At 36.7% G+C, this 16,199-nt stretch overlaps 1 protein-coding gene across 2 annotated transcripts in view; it reads left to right on the forward strand.

Annotated features, from left to right (window-relative positions):
* Positions 1-6,769: 6,769 nt before the first annotated feature.
* lab (labial) overlaps positions 6,770-16,199 on the forward strand; it is a 30,247-nt gene continuing 20,817 nt past the window's right edge. The window contains exons 1-3 of one of the 2 annotated variants that reach the window (XM_066392178.1): positions 6,770-7,172; positions 9,975-10,347; positions 10,399-10,553. In XM_066392178.1, the coding sequence (XP_066248275.1) occupies positions 6,962-7,172; positions 9,975-10,347; positions 10,399-10,553 (739 nt within the window). In that variant the 5' untranslated portion in view covers positions 6,770-6,961. The remainder of the gene's footprint in view (positions 7,173-9,974; positions 10,348-10,398; positions 10,554-16,199) is intronic. The other variant, XM_066392179.1, reaches the window with a different exon arrangement.

The raw sequence follows: 16,199 nt of genomic DNA on the forward strand, positions 1-16,199 counted from the left end.
CTACTTGTGGTATAGTATGTTCCTTTTAACAGACAGAGATAGCTGCTGGTCGGGTAATTTTGTATCTGATTCATCTCACTTTATATTTCTATCCTCAGAACTTTTGACTCCAGCATTCTTCAAGTTCAAAGATCTCTATATAAGAACCCTTACGAAAAGTAGAACCTTAAGAAAATGAGAAACGCAATTCTACAGAAACTACATCGAAGGAAAATATTAGATGTGAAATTGGAGTTTTTTCAATGAAACGCCCAGTATATTTTTGCGTAATAATATTGTAGCAATGCAGAGGAACGTTTTTACTATTACACTCCCTCCTCTGTATATCTTCAGCGCCTTTGGAGATGTTAAGAGATTTGTAGGCAAAAACCGTAAAATTCTCTTTAATTCAGTTGCGGATTCTTTAGCGATGTGAAATTTGAGTTTTTTCAACAAAACGTCCCATATATTTTTGACTCATTATATTGTACCAATACAGAGGAACGTTTTACTATTACGTCATCCTATGTCTATCTCTATCGATTTTTGAGATATTCAGGAATTTATAAAGAAAAGCCATGACTTTCTATTTAATTCAGTTGCATATTATTTAGCGGTGTGAAATTTAAGTTTTTTTAATGAAATGCCCTATACATTTCTGCGTAACTATATCGTACCAATACAGAGGAACATTTTCTTATTACGCCCTCCACTGTCTATCTCCATCGGTTTTTGAGACATTGAGAGATTTATAAACACACGTCAGAAGTTCCTGTTTAACTCAGCTTCACTTTGTTCAGCTGGCGGAAACTAAAGTCTTTTAAACAAAACACCCTGTATATTTTCAAATAGCAATATTGACCTAATTTAAAAGAATGTAGTATGCAATAATGACTAATAACTGACGTGATACCAACGTTGGCTTGCTACCTGGCAATGAGTTCCTGTACCTCCTGATCCCAGTAGGTTTTCCACGATTCTTACGTGGCAACTGACTGTTTCTTTTGGCTTAAAGCAAAACCCAGCTTAGTCAGATAATATACTTGTCCTATCACTATTACTCAACAAAAACCGACTTTTTCCCAGGACATGTACGGAAACCCAATAACGAACAACGTGAATCTTCAGCCGACAGTAATCCCGCTACATCTCTTAATCAAGCCCGAAAACCCTTCCGTTCCCAGTCACGTCCAGTATGTCGGATGTCTTTGCAGTTGATTAATAGCAGGACCTGCTAATAACTCCGACAAATGGACAGGCAGTCGGACGGACAGATGGACATCAGACGTCTTTATCAGATCATCTAATTAAATTAAGAAACTATAAAGATCAGCGGGAGATCGCGACAGAAAATACTGAATGCCACGAATCAGATGCCTTTCGAGAATTATTCGTCGCTGGAATGTTACTTATGTCAGTGAGAACGATTCAAATTAGAAGATCATAATTGACAAACATGTGCCGTTACACGGTTTTTTCGTGTGGGATTAAAACTAGAGCGAGAATGTCCGTTTTAAGTGAGCATCAGGTGCACAAAGGAAAGATGGAAGACGCGTCCCTAGAGGAGCCAATTCGACAATAATTGAAATCGAAAGTAAAGGGCTGACAAGTGACATCCACCCAGTTGTTGTTCTCTGCAAGTTTGGCTCAGAAAGATGTTTCTGCCAACTTTCAGAGTCTCCCGAGATTTGCCCGCAAACTTCAGTTCTGTGGGGAATGTACACACGTAATATAGCATCACCCCTTTTGTTCGTTAACTCAAACTGAATGAAAGTTCCTCACAATAACCCGAAGACCTGCGATTATAAATTCAACTAAAGCCTAAACACATTACAAAAGGCACTTTCAGGTAAACGTTTTTCTATGATTCATCTGAGATGATGATGATTGACAGAAGTCAGTGAATGTTTGGAAACATTCCTTGTGTGAGCCTGACAGGCCTAATGGGATTATACCACACGTCGTGCGCTCTATGAGGCCATATAATCGTTGGCTACATGCAAAATTTCATCCTCATTACTGTGACTTTAAGCCTTTTCTGATTAGTCGACATAGTCGACTGTAAACAGACGGGTTTGATTTGGATTATATGGGGAAAGGATGGGAGTTTGTTGTGCTAGAGTTGCTCGTGTGTATGAGGAGGAATGTGTGGGACGTTATATAGGGTGATGATTAAAAAACTCATGTACGAGTGAAACATCGCAGGAGGGTCTTGGATAAATTCGTCTTTTATCAGTTTGTTAGTCAAAGGTTTGACGATTGGTGGTAAATTGCTTAATCAATGCTCTACGTCTACGATTCATCGTGTGCTGCGAAATTTTTGCAAAAAAACCGTAAAGGTAAATGGTTATGAGGCCGTGTAATGGCAAAATGTTGTTCTAGGTGGTGGTTGGCTCTGGAGCTTAAACCTACAGACAGCTCCGTTTAAAAAATCGATTTTCACACCATTGAACTAGAAGAAGGATATTCCAAGAATCAATGTTCTCTCCCCATAAATTTCTTAATATTGCAAAAAGCGATAGAGATAGATGGACAAACCTATAATAATAAAATGTTCCTCTGATGTAGCATAAATCGATGACACTTAAATATACAGAATGTCTCATTAAAAAAACATGTTTTTCAACGCTAAACTTGGAGCATCAACTTAAACTAAAAAAATGTTTTTCTTACTACATGATCTCGACTTAATTATATTCGTGGTTTTCAGTTTTTTTCTTATTCTTTTTGACAATTTTCCTCTTCTGCAATCAGGCCCTATTTCGCAATTTAATGTCTTAATTTTTAAGTCATATTTTTCAATCCTGTCTCTGCATTGATTTCTTGTTCATTTTCTCATTTTCGTTAATTAAAATATTGATTCTCTAATTTGGTTTTCTCGCCTGGATTATTCTTCTCTATGTTTTCTCAATTATCTTTTCTTCAAGTTTCCGAGAACTTAAAGGCCAAATTAGCGGCTTTAATAGCAAAATGAAAAATTACCAAACCCGCTCCTTCGACCTACCCAAAACGTTTATGGATGACTGTTAATAAATTGAAAATTAATAACCTATCAAGAAGTGTTGACAAAACCAGCTTATCTAAGCTGAAGCTCAGAAAGCGTCAATTATTAATGAACTCCACCAATAATAATTAACATATCATTAAAATACGTTTCTGTCGTTTGATCGAGAAAAGCGGCGACAACTGACTAAGGTAGGTCGTTTACTGATCAAAGACCAGATAGGACAATGACGAAGGAAAAAGCTCCTCAATGGAAACGGTGTCAATAGCCCAACGATCATCGATGATAATCTTAATATTTCCTACTTAAGTTGTTTGACTCGAATGGATGCCAGTATTTTGCATTGATGTACCGTGTTCGTCATCGAAAAATTCAAATATAATGTTCGAACGAAGGTCCCCAAACAAAACAAACAAGCAGTGACTGAGTGGCTTCTCTATACCAATACAAAATAAACCAAGAAGAACGGAACATGTTCCAGTGATTGAAAAAGAGATGTCAAGATAAGCAGCACAGGTAAATAGAGAAAAACAAGTTTCCGGTCAATCGCTTTCAGGTAGAATTACAAGAAGTGGCAACCAAGGGCCGTGACAGAGGTGTCAGTGTCATGAGTCTTCAGGGGCGGCGCCCCGTCGTGGACGGGGCCCCGAATGTTGCATTTAAATGTGTTTTTCACGTTTTCGCCCTTGATAGACGTTAGAAAGGATAATAGACAAGAAAAGCGAAGCACGCATGCATTCCCAAAGGGTTTGTCGTTTTCGGACCCTGGAGGAGTTGTCCCTTAAAAATGTCTAGAAATGATATCGGTTTGTCGATCTAGGAAGTCGTGTTTCATAATGGAAATGGATGAAAACGCAGCTTACTCAGTGTGTGGATTAGGTTGAGAAATTTTGTTGTTCAAATTATAAAACGCTGTGTGTGAGGTTCTATAGCAGTTTCCAACTGGAAGTCTTGCCATACAACTTTAGAATATGTTTTTGCGTTTTTAGATTATGCTTTAAGCTATAGCAAAAATTGCATTCTGCCGTATATGTTTTCAGAAGTTTTTCGTAAGCCCTATAAGCGACTGTCCCTCGTCTATAACATCGACCTACAATGGACTAAAGATGTATTTTTACCACATTTACCTAACCCATCAAATTCCTAAAAACTCCTTCAAATCATTTAGTTCATAATCCATAGATTTATTAGAAAATTTATTCTCATTCTGAAGCTTTTTCGACTCTAAGCCCCTCAGGACCAATATGATTTGAGGTCTTAAAGGGCCCTAGAGTCTTGTCTTCTCATATACCGACGATGTGTTCTACTTCAGAGTCATGTTCGGAAATGTACAAGGAAATCTGAAGTAAAGTGGCTCATAATCCTGTTATTTTTGAAGACTTTTTTTATAAACCTGAATTTTCTTGCCCTCGAGTTCCTCAGGTTCGTTTATTGAAATGAGTAATTTTTTGAATTAACAAGCAGTGTGTATGCAAGTATATTCCTTTTTTGAAACTTCAAATATTCCCTTAAACGTCCGATATGAACCCTAAATTCAACCAGGATGTCTCAATTAATGCCCTGAAGCCTTGAAAATGCACCTTGAGGCCCTTTAATTTTTTTTAAATTTAGATTTTAATTTTTTTAAAGGATCGTGTGGTGGGGAATAATTGGACGACCTGAACGCCTCTGCTTTTCTAGTTTTTAAAACCATGGCTAATTGCGTAGTCAGTATGCTTCTGTCTTTCTACCAACTCAAACCACAATTTCAAAATTCCTAAGTTCTGCCTTAGAACAGTTTGTATCTCTGAAATTAAAAGAAATATTATTAACCCAGTTAAGGCCTTAAAGCTCTTCAAAATCGGTTGATTTGGGATATTTTTGAGATAATAATTACTGCATCTGGATTGCCAAAATTTGAAAAGTCATAATTTGCTTTTTCACCTAAAATTCCCGTACCATTGTCTCTTCGCCATATTCCATTGTTTTAATCCAGCTTATCTTCCACCAATATCCTCATCACCTCCTATCAAAACTGATTTCGGGATTACCGTTGTGGGCTTGCCAAACTTGGTTGTCAGATCTGATGGGCGTTTCGATACAATTTCTTATCTAAAGCAAATCTTCGTAAACCGATTCGCGTTATTCCGTCATAGTTGAACATGTAATCGCTCATAAGTTGATCTATTCAACATTACTATTTTGATTACGTTGTTTGTCTAAGGATTTTCTCAACCTCCGAAACACCTTATGGAGGTGTTACGGGGTGCTTTGCAGATTAGGATGATGGTAATATAATGAAACGGTACCTAACTCTTTCGCGGATTGGAAAATTTTCTAGGTTTGATACGGTTGGATCGATCAAGCATCTTTTAAAAAATAAAATATATATTTGATTGAAAAATGATCTGATTATGTGATAGGAATTCACAGTTCTAATAAATAACAAATATTGCCATAAAGAGGCGTATTTACTATCTCTTTATGATTTAATAAGGCAAGTCTCTCTTAGAAGAAATGAATCCCTTGACCAATAAACCAAGAAGAGTTAGAGGGTGTTTACTTGACCATTTAAATTCTTTTAACACACCACAAAATACTGCCGCAGCAAAATATAACTTCTCTAACGAAGAAAAAATGTAGAGGTATTTAAAGGACCATCGAGGTATTTAGTCAAAAAATCACATAAGTAATTCGAGGCGTAATCTCAAGTTATCGCAAACATTATTTATCAGGCTAAAAGCTCTCTTCAACTTCCTACAGAACTTTGCTCTTGTCTGGTTTAGTTGCTTGAAAGGGGTTACTTAGGTTACTTATTTATTTAAGGTACTACACAAAAATTTTTTAAGTCACACCTTTCATGAAGTTACTCCGAACGTTTTAGGATTCTACAAATATATTAAACGACATCAGGGCAGTGCCTTCGGCCTGGATCGTGAGTGGCCCTTTATAACAGAACATCAAGCAGGAATTCGCCAGAGCAAACATCACCAGTACTCAGAATTTTTACCTTTCTTAAGTTTTAAAATTTGAACTCCTCGAAATACACGTTGGGTCGAGAGTGGTTGCTTTATGTTTTAAAGAAATTCCTACGACATTGTTGTACAAGTTCGAATTTCTGCAGTGTTGGACCGTAAGTAGAGGACTTAATGCAAAATTGAGAGCATGAGTTAAGATGAATTCCGGAACAAAATTTTGTAGGGAAAAATAATAAATGTAGGTAGAGGTACCTTAAGATATATCAATAATTAGATTCTGGTTTGAGTTGGAGTTGCTATAATAAGTCTAAAAACAACTGAAGTCCATAAAAATACCCATGATAATGAGGCACACTGCATAAATTCATTCGCCTTGTTTTTTCATTTTTTCCTTTCATACAGAAGTTGAATTCGAAGTTGCTTCCCACGTAAGCAAGTTGCATCAACCATATCACACTTTCAGCAATATTTTCACATTCTCCTGCAATCCAAGCCTGATGGCAACTGCTATGTCATCTTTTTTATTCCGCTCCAACAAAAGCGTCCAGCACCCAGTCAGTCCAGCTATAGCCACCGGTTCTCAATACAACATGCATGCTGAGCTGTCATGTCACACACAGTAGCTGACAGTTGTACCCTTCACTTGAATTGAAATGTTGCCCAGCAATGGTGGCTGGATGCTGACCAATAGATGTTCTCCCATCATGCTGCCACTTGAACCGCTGCTCGCTATTGGACGTAGGCCAGCTGCGCACCGAAACACGTGAACAGTCTGTCTAGCGACCACGCCCAAGAGGAGTGGTCTCAGCAACCGGCTGCCGCAGATTTTGTTGCAAAGTTAGTTGCGCGAGGTATGTGTCAGGTGGAAGTTGAATATATGACGCTATAAAGCTGATGCAAAGCGGTTGCTTCGCGATGTAGTTTGTGATAGTTTCCTATAGTGATAGTGACCCGCTTCTATGTGACTGAAGTGCGGATTTGTCCTTGTTGAAGAGGCACAACGTCAAAAATTCTTTGAACAATGATTATGATGGACGTTAGTAGTATGTACGGTCAACATTCGACGCCATCATACAATAGCACAGACACTAATTACTACAATTACAATAATAGTTCTAGTGATCATACGATGGCTCCGCATCATCAGTACGGGGGTGCCCCCACGGGGGGGTATGTCGGGGGGGCTTCCTATCATGGAGGGAGCACTTTTGAGGATTCAACATATCTCTATGGTAAGTCAGGCTATGTAACAATCGTACTTTTAAGGAAAGTTGGAGAAGAGGGAAATACTGGAAAGGTTAAGATGATATGAAATTGATGCTTGAGGTACTAATGAAATTGCTTAATCAAGGGAACAGAAGGTTTTTCGAGCAACAGCGCGAAGGCTTCACTTTTAACAGTGACATTCAAACCTGGCACCTTCACGTTTAGTTAACTTTATCTATAACGGTTTATAAGCGACCATACGCATAAATGGAGAAGTCCCGTCGCGACGCGATTGTTATGGACTTGAAATATTGGTAAAAAAGGCATGGAACTTACCGAAAAACTCTGGAAGACCGTCGTAAGATTCTCAATATCTGTTCGTCGTCCAGTTTTATCCGGTTCTGGGCCGCATTTTCCTGCGAACATACATCAAAGTTAATATTTATGAATTTACGTGGAAAAAATTGTAACGTGACACTTCATCGAAAGTGACGTAGATGCGCAAACGAGCAAAGTGGGTCATCGTTACAGCGATTGCGCGTATTGCGATTATTTTTTGGTTGGAATTTCAGAAAAAAATCATTTTTTTTCAATACGAATTACAGTCCTTAATCGAAGTTTAAGGGCAAATAAGAAAATCTATCACGAATAAAGAACTTTCTGAAATTTCATATGAACCTTTTCGAAGATTTCCAGCTTTTATGGAAAACTCAGGAAATGGGGGCAAAATCACTTTGCAAAATAAAATTCGAAAATTCGCTACAATGTCAAATTCTGTCTGATCAGTTTTATTTTTGGCAGGTTCGTGCAGGCACATGTAGAGCATCTTTGAAAATTTTTTCAAATTTCTAGCTTGTCGCGTTCAGAACATACAGAGTGAAACGTAGTAAAACATCAGCAATCGGGACTTATACTAAGCCCGATTATACTACCCTCTTATACTAGGCAAATTAAATAACTCGCCTAGTATAAGACCAACAAGAAACCTCCCAATAGAGCTTTTTTCCCTTCTATGAGCTCTATGTGACAACTATCTCGGAGGGGGCCTGTTGGAAGACTCAAACATTCTTCTTTAAATCGCCTTTAGCCGCAAACCAAGCAACAAAGTACCCAAACTACCTTAATTAGTCAACCCTTCCAAACGAGAGAAGCTTTAAGTCAATATCAATAGTAATTATTAAGTCTCGAGGATTCAATTAAGTGCTTGTTATCGATTTCAAATACTCATCAATCTATAGATCCTTCATATAGCCGGCACTACAAATGATCCTTCATCATGACTTCAAGATCTTCATCAAAACCTTCTCTATCAATCACTGCTCAAAAGCTGATTTCTTCACTGTCTTCGCACCAATTTAGGAGGATAGAAGAAGTTACAAGAAGATACTGACGTATAAGACGCAACACAAGTTTAACTGATACGTCCTGCTTCTATATAACCATCTGCTACTATATTCGAACACCCGGTATATAGACAGTAATACACATAACAAGTACCTCTACACAGTAATTATAAATGCATTAGGCATATTTTGCTCTAGCTAATGGTTAAGTCCCGCATGTATGTGTTTGTGGTCAATTCAAAATAATCAATTAAGTATGAGAAAATCAACTCAAGTTTGACCTGTTCAAGTGGCAGTAGCCTGAGAGAATAAAGGATAAGTATAAAAAAACAATTGAATATTGAAAGTATGCGGCACATCATAATGAGGTGTTTGTCTTCCTGAAGTAATTGAGTGCATCAGATGCTCTTAATGCCAGAAGGTATGCAGTAAAGAAATTCTTAGTTCAAGATATTCATATATGTAAGCAGACTTCGAGGACATTTCAAGAATCTTCTTCTGAAATGCGGCTATGCGCTATCAAGATTAAACTGGGCAAGAAAACATAGAAACATCCTGTATGTTATATTATTTTGATATTTGCCTAACAAGTTTGAAAAGAATAGTTGTCCTTTCTCTCTTTCCGTCGGAGAGGATTCACCTTCAGAGAGTAATCAGATATTGAGGTCTGAAGCAAAATTGCTGAGGGTCTGTTTTGCTCTTCCGTATAAGATGCTGTTAGCCGATGCTTTGCTCCTTTTTGCTTGACCAGCTCGTCATGGATATGATTGAAAGCCCATAAAAAATATTTTCAGGCTGAAAATCTTCATTTCAGGGAGATAATACCCAGATGAAACCTTCCGACGGAACTGCTCAGGAGCAATAAAGTAATCTTGATCTATTCGTATGGGAAGCTGCTTGGTGCCAAATTCCTGTTGATAAGAATACATCGGGAAATATGTTTTCGATTACAGATTTATAAACTTACACAATATCCCGAATTACGTACCTACAGCAAGATGATTATTTAGTTGTTCTAAATGTGGAGGAAATTGGATTGTTTGCATCTCCTGAACACCGTCGTTTCGGTCATGTAGCACCTTGGTATCGAAACCCCCAGCAAAGTGCTCATATGCTAGAGATACTTATCGATTAGAAGAACTGATGTGATAAGGAACCTTGTGGTGTATGATGAGATGATATTTTGTTCTAGAAGATTTACATCCTAGTGGACCTTCTTCTGAGAGATGGAGATTAACAAGATCGAGGAGGAAAGCAAAAAGCAAATGTTAAGAATTGCGGTTAAGAATTGCGGAAAAATTTAATGGAAACCTCTTGTGAAAATTATCGACTCACCGTAATTTACTCAAAGAGTTAGTTATCCCAGGAGTTATCAGATCAAAACGGCGGGACTGATATCGCTAAGTGAAATAAATTTGTTTTGTCTTTATTTATCGGAAATATTCGGGGCACGCATTATATACAGAGTTTCCTGTTCTTTTTCAGGCGTTAGCGGAGCCTCCACAGACTCAGAGACCCCACCATCTCCCCAGGAACACCACTTCTACCCCCACCAACAAAATCCCTCTGAAACGTCGATAATAAACACTGAAACTGGACTGAGTTACACCAACCTAGACTACGCTAATGCCCCTAATTCCATGTATCACCAACCAGGATACAGCGAAGAATACCACGGCAGGCCTCATCACGAACTGCTGCTCCGGCATCACGAAGAGACCGGTGAGGCGAACTACCCATACCTTCATGATACCAAATACCATCCTTTGGAAGAAGGGTCGTACCATCATCATCCTCATTTAGTGGCTGGGGGACAGGGGAATGTTGGGTGTATGGAGTTCCAGCAGTTACCCTCCAGGTGAGTGTTCGCTGTTCTGTATCATAGAGATGATGATGGGCAAAAGTCTAGTAATTTCAGGTATAAAGAAGAAATGCTGGGCAATGATGGGAGAATGCGCCAGCACCATGCTATACATCCAGGTATGAGTAGCGGACAGCCACAACATCCTGTCTTGCCCACATATAAGTGGATGCAAGTGAAAAGGAATATTCCCAAACCTAGCGGTAAGTGAGAAAAAACTATTGCGCTTGGGTGTGAAGATCATCGATATTTGTACAAATTCCTACAATTTTTGCACAAGGAAGTCGTTTTTGACCCACATTATCTTGAATTACTCCAGTGCTGATAACGCACATTGTCCGCAGCATATTTGCTCTAAGCTTGTCAGTAATGTTTACAAATTTGAAAAGACAAACAGCAAAAGACAAATACTAAAGACCATTTGTGTCAACAATGGAACACCCTGAGGCAGCAGAGACTTTGTTCTTGTATTCACCATGATAATACCTATACATGTGTTTAGGTGTTGATTTTAAATATTGGTCTTGTCATCGACTATTTGCTCGGAAACAGGATATCAATTTGTCAACGAGAAAGTGATAAGATCGTGGCAAAAGTCTGATACTGCGTGTCAATGGAAAATGATGGTCGTATTTCAGTTGAGGGCTTAAGTGAACTTTGAATGTTATTTATAGACTTGAGGACTCCTCCTAGGTGTTTGTTGACTCTATTTTAAGGCTTTCGCCATATAGCAAAAATTTATATAGAAAATAGACCTTACGACGTGGAAAGGATCATTATGCATGATATACCTAATAGTATGGGGTCCCTTGTCGTGCACGCTTCTTGGGCTAATAAAGACCGACAGGGTCACGCAATTAGTAGGTTGACTTTCATGTGGTTGTTTTTACATGTAAAAAACTACTTGAGAGGTAACATATCCCTGCAACGAAATTCATATCAATATTACTGACTCGGCTAGTCACGTCGCGATAGACAAGCGCGTCTGCCAGTCTCAAACGTTATTTACGTAAAGTTGATTGATTTATCATAGACATTACGTATCGATGTATTAAAAGTGACATTTAAAGCTACTTATGTTAAGTATATAATTTGTTGTAACACTCCAATATGACACAAAATTGCTTTGTCTCTTGACAGAATGAAAAATGTAATTTCCAAGTGTTCGAGTTTTGCAATATTATGTGTGCATTAATATCTTCAACCAAGGGAGAGATGCCAGAAAATATCTCTTGACAAAGCGGTGAGTGCGACCTTTTTTAGGCTTTAGTTACTCGATTTTCATCTCCCCGGCAAAAATACTCTGCAGCTTCTTAAGATTTCATCCCTTTCAGAACTAATTCCTTAAGGGTGGTTCATCCCAATATTATTTAGGTGGTGACATCCCTTGATGGAACACACTTCTTTTACCTTAAAACCTGCAAATGCTTTAGTAGGGTAGAAAAACAATGGTGTGGGCTTAATCTAGAAACGATCAGATAAATTCTGAGAGGTGATAAGACGCATCACATATAAAACAAATATGAGATACAGCAAAACCCGGTATTAAAATAAATAAATCCTTATCAGAAATCTAATAATACGGTTGCTAATATTGAAAAGAAGATTTGACGTGTATCACATTAGGCTAAGCTTCTGTCCATATAATATTGCTACCGTTTAAACCCGTTTATCTAATCGGCTAATCCTTAAACATTTTATCAGCCCACTGTTTTCCGCACTACTTGCACATTGAAAAATCAATTTGGGGTTTTAAAGAGGAATTCAGTTCAATGAAAGTCCACAAAGTGGCAAACGCTAAAGTCATTGGAAGGCATAATTAGTATCCAAAAATTGTTAAGCCTTTGTGAACAGTACCGGACTTCTGCTTGCAAAGACCTCTAGATCTCCCTTTTTGGGGGATTTTACAGGTGCAGTTTTCCGGACCGTACCCAGGCTTACAGAGCTCACGTTCGAATTTATTTGTAATAAGTCGAGTGCATTAGCATCTAAGACATAAGCATTTTTAATGAACCATTGGTCCAAAACCAAATTGCTAATTTTCATCTTCTCGTTTCAAGTGCAAGAGTAACACGAAACGATACATGATTAAGCAAGAAACGAAGGCCAAAAATAAGCCGTATAGGTATAAATGTTTTTCTCCAAAGGCTTTTAGTTGCGGAGTGTTATCAGGTCGCGTGGATCTCTAGACACGTCCAGATCGGATCGAAGTGGTCTTTCAAATTTGACATTACCACACGGTATGACACGTAGCCGGACGGACTCGAAATCGTAACAGAGACTTACTTTATTTGGCTTTCGTGTCGTGGAACAAGAAGTACACTTAATTTATTACGCCTAAAATGCTACTGATGAGATGACTTGCTTTTAATGTTAAAAGTTTCAGAATGTTAACATACCTCATCCACTCCACCATGAATATCATCGTCCCCACACCTAAATTTATCTGAATTTGTGGTTTCTGGGCATCGCAATTGGTCCGTTTCCAGGTTTCCATAGTTTCCTGTTTCTGAAAGTTGACCAAAAGAGAAGATTTTCTTCAAATGTGCATACTTCCTAAGATTATTTCAATAGACGTTTTTCCAGCAACTGATCGGAATTGGCCATCTTCGAGTAATCACTCCTGATTTGACAAATTAGGGTTTCATTATAAATTTCCCGAAGTGTGGCAACTAAGCACTTCCTTTCAAGCAGCCACTACATCTCTGCCACTACAAGCCACTACAACTCGCAGGTTAGCCAATTAAACTCTCCATGTCGCTATGAGAATTGCACGGTGTTGCCATATTCTGAGTGATACCCTCAAAATGCAACATTGGTTGTTAAATATCTCAAGTCGAGTCAATTTTCAGCACCTGCGAAAAAAGGAGCTTTCGACCAATTAAAAGGTTTCTAGATACATATACAAGGTGAGTCATGAGGAACTATACATACTTTTACCATGGAACAGATAAGAGGTTTTACCATTGAACAGGTAAGAGGAACATCGAATGAGTATTAAAAAGTTTCTCGCATTTTTTATTGTTATTATACAGGGAGTTTTACACATTTTGTCAAAAAATGGTTTTAGCTATAACTTTGTAATGAAAGTTGGCTTTTTTTCATTCACTGGTGAAAGAATGCACTATTCTGTATATGTAAGATAACATATTCAAAGTTAAAAAAATCTAGAACCATTTTCAAAAAATTTGGTAGTTTTTTCCAAACCAAAAAAATCACCCTGTATACAAATGTTCTAAAAAGCACTAGGCATAACCACGGAAGGTTAGTAGAACTAATAATTATACCCAGTCAACAAATTTATCACACCAGTCATTGCTTTGTAAAAAAACTAAATTTACAAAAATGCTACAGTTTTGGATATTTGGAAACATCTAACATCCTTATCTTGAATACACGGCATTTCAAAATCAAATATTGCAATTATTAACAAAATGCAAGACTGTAACATTTAACGAAATCATAATGAAACAAATTATTCGAGACATATACAGGGTGTCCCAGATAAGGATGAACAGCATGGGGATCTCGGAAACGGTAATAGATACAAAATGGTTTAAATTGGGAAAAAGTTAGGCAATTTAAAGCAAATTAATAATCTGTTTTTATATCGACGAAATTCCGAATGGTTACGAAGATATCCGGAAAAAAACGAATTTGGCGGTTTTCGTTTTTTGCAAATAACTCTTATACGGTTATAGTTAGAGGAATAAAAGTTTTACATTATTAAAGCACTTTTTTGAGAACTGTTTAGCAGTGTTGCCAGTTTTCTTGTTACATCCTTACTTTCGGAGAAAAATGAGTAAACTTTTGATTTTCATATGGGCGTGATATCAATTATTTATATTTTCAAAATCGTCATAAAATTCCCTTTTCAGCCATGCATTACATTTAATATTTTTCTCAGAAACTCTATGAGTTATAGCCATTAAAGCATTTTTTGATAAGTAGGCCATGATTTTGACTTATAGTAATGGTGCACATTAAATAAATGAATGCTGTGGAAACGTCAACATTTGATTCGATCCAAGTTTAGCCGCATTGTTGTTATTAAATACATAATTTGAAACAATTATTTTTTTAATTTTAGGGTGATACCAGTAATATATTTATACTTTTAAATAATGTTGACGTTTCCACAGCATTCATTTATTTAATGTGCACCATTACTATAAGTCAAAATCATGGCCTACTTATCAAAAAATGCTTTAATGGCTATAACTCATAGAGTTTCTGAGAAAAATATTAAATGTAATGCATGGCTGAAAAGGGAATTTTATGACGATTTTGAAAATATAAATAATTGATATCACGCCCATATGAAAATCAAAAGTTTACTCATTTTTCTCCGAAAGTAAGGATGTAACAAGAAAACTGGCAACACTGCTAAACAGTTCTCAAAAAAGTGCTTTAATAATGTAAAACTTTTATTCCTCTAACTATAACCGTATAAGAGTTATTTGCAAAAAACGAAAACCGCCAAATTCGTTTTTTTCCGGATATCTTCGTAACCATTCGGAATTTCGTCGATATAAAAACAGATTATTAATTTGCTTTAAATTGCCCAACTTTTTCCCAATTTAAACCATTTTGTATCTATTACCGTTTCCAAGATCCCCATGCTGTTCATCCTTATCTGGGACGAAGAAAGAAAAGGCGAAAGAAAAGGAAAAGAAAACTTATTTTTATTATTATTGGAAATTGATTCAAAAAAGTTACATAAGAAATGAAAAATTCGTTATTTATTCGTTATTACCAATTATTACTTAAAAATATTTTCAAAATGGAAACCTCTAGATTCTATGCATTTAGTTCTCTGAATCCAACAATATTAAAAATAAATTTTCTTTTTCTTTTCTCTTAGTTTTAATTTTAAAATATTATGTATGTCCCAAATAATTTTTTCTATTACAATTCTACTAAATATTCCAGAATCTTGCGTTTTATTATTAATTTTAATACTTATTTGATTTTGAAATAGTGAATTCAAGATAATGATGTTAGGTGTATCCAAATATCCAAAAGTGTAGCTATTTCGTAAACTTCGCTTTTTTTCGAAGTAATGAAGTGTCTGATAACTTTGTTGAATGGGTATAATTATTAGTATATCTAACTTTTAGCAAATGTGTATAGCGTTTTCTTGAAAATTCGTATACAGGATGATTTTTTGGTCTAGAAAAAAGTTACTAAATTTTTTCTTTTAGTACATTATGTTACCCATACACAACAGTATACTCTTTCACCAGTAAATGAAAAGAAAGCAAACTGGCATTAAAAGTTATAACCAAACCCATTTTTCAACAAAATATGAAAAACTTCCTGTAAAATAACAATAAAAAATACGAGCAACTTTTTAATACTCATTCGATGTTTCCCTTAGTAATCTTCTTCCATGGTAGAAGTATGTACTGTTCCTCATGACCACCCTGTATGAACTGATGATATGAATCGCTGATTTCTGTGTACCTTAAACTGAATTAAATTAAAACTTATCTATAGCGACTAAAATTGTTTAAAATGTCACTTGTTAGAATTTAGTTTTTTTTTAATATCTATGAACTCTGGATAGAGCTGACGTTAGCAAGTCTTAAACTCTGGATGAAATTTTTAATCACGCTCCTGCTCTCAAGGAAAACTGCCGACCAGAAAAAACCACCATACAAGCCCCCCCCCCCCCCCCTCCCGTTCCCTTCTTTTCATAACGCCGGTACTTACCATGGAGTGACTTGACCATATACTGTTTGGTAGGGATAAGGACATAGTCATACCAGATTTAAGCGCCTCTCGGTTAGAAACGTGTCTTTCCCCAATATCAGCATTTAATCTCGTAAATTAATATTCATAGTTAT

This window comes from Euwallacea similis, chromosome 8 (assembly GCF_039881205.1).
Source record: "Euwallacea similis isolate ESF13 chromosome 8, ESF131.1, whole genome shotgun sequence".
In the NCBI taxonomy this organism is placed as follows: domain Eukaryota; kingdom Metazoa; phylum Arthropoda; class Insecta; order Coleoptera; family Curculionidae; genus Euwallacea; species Euwallacea similis.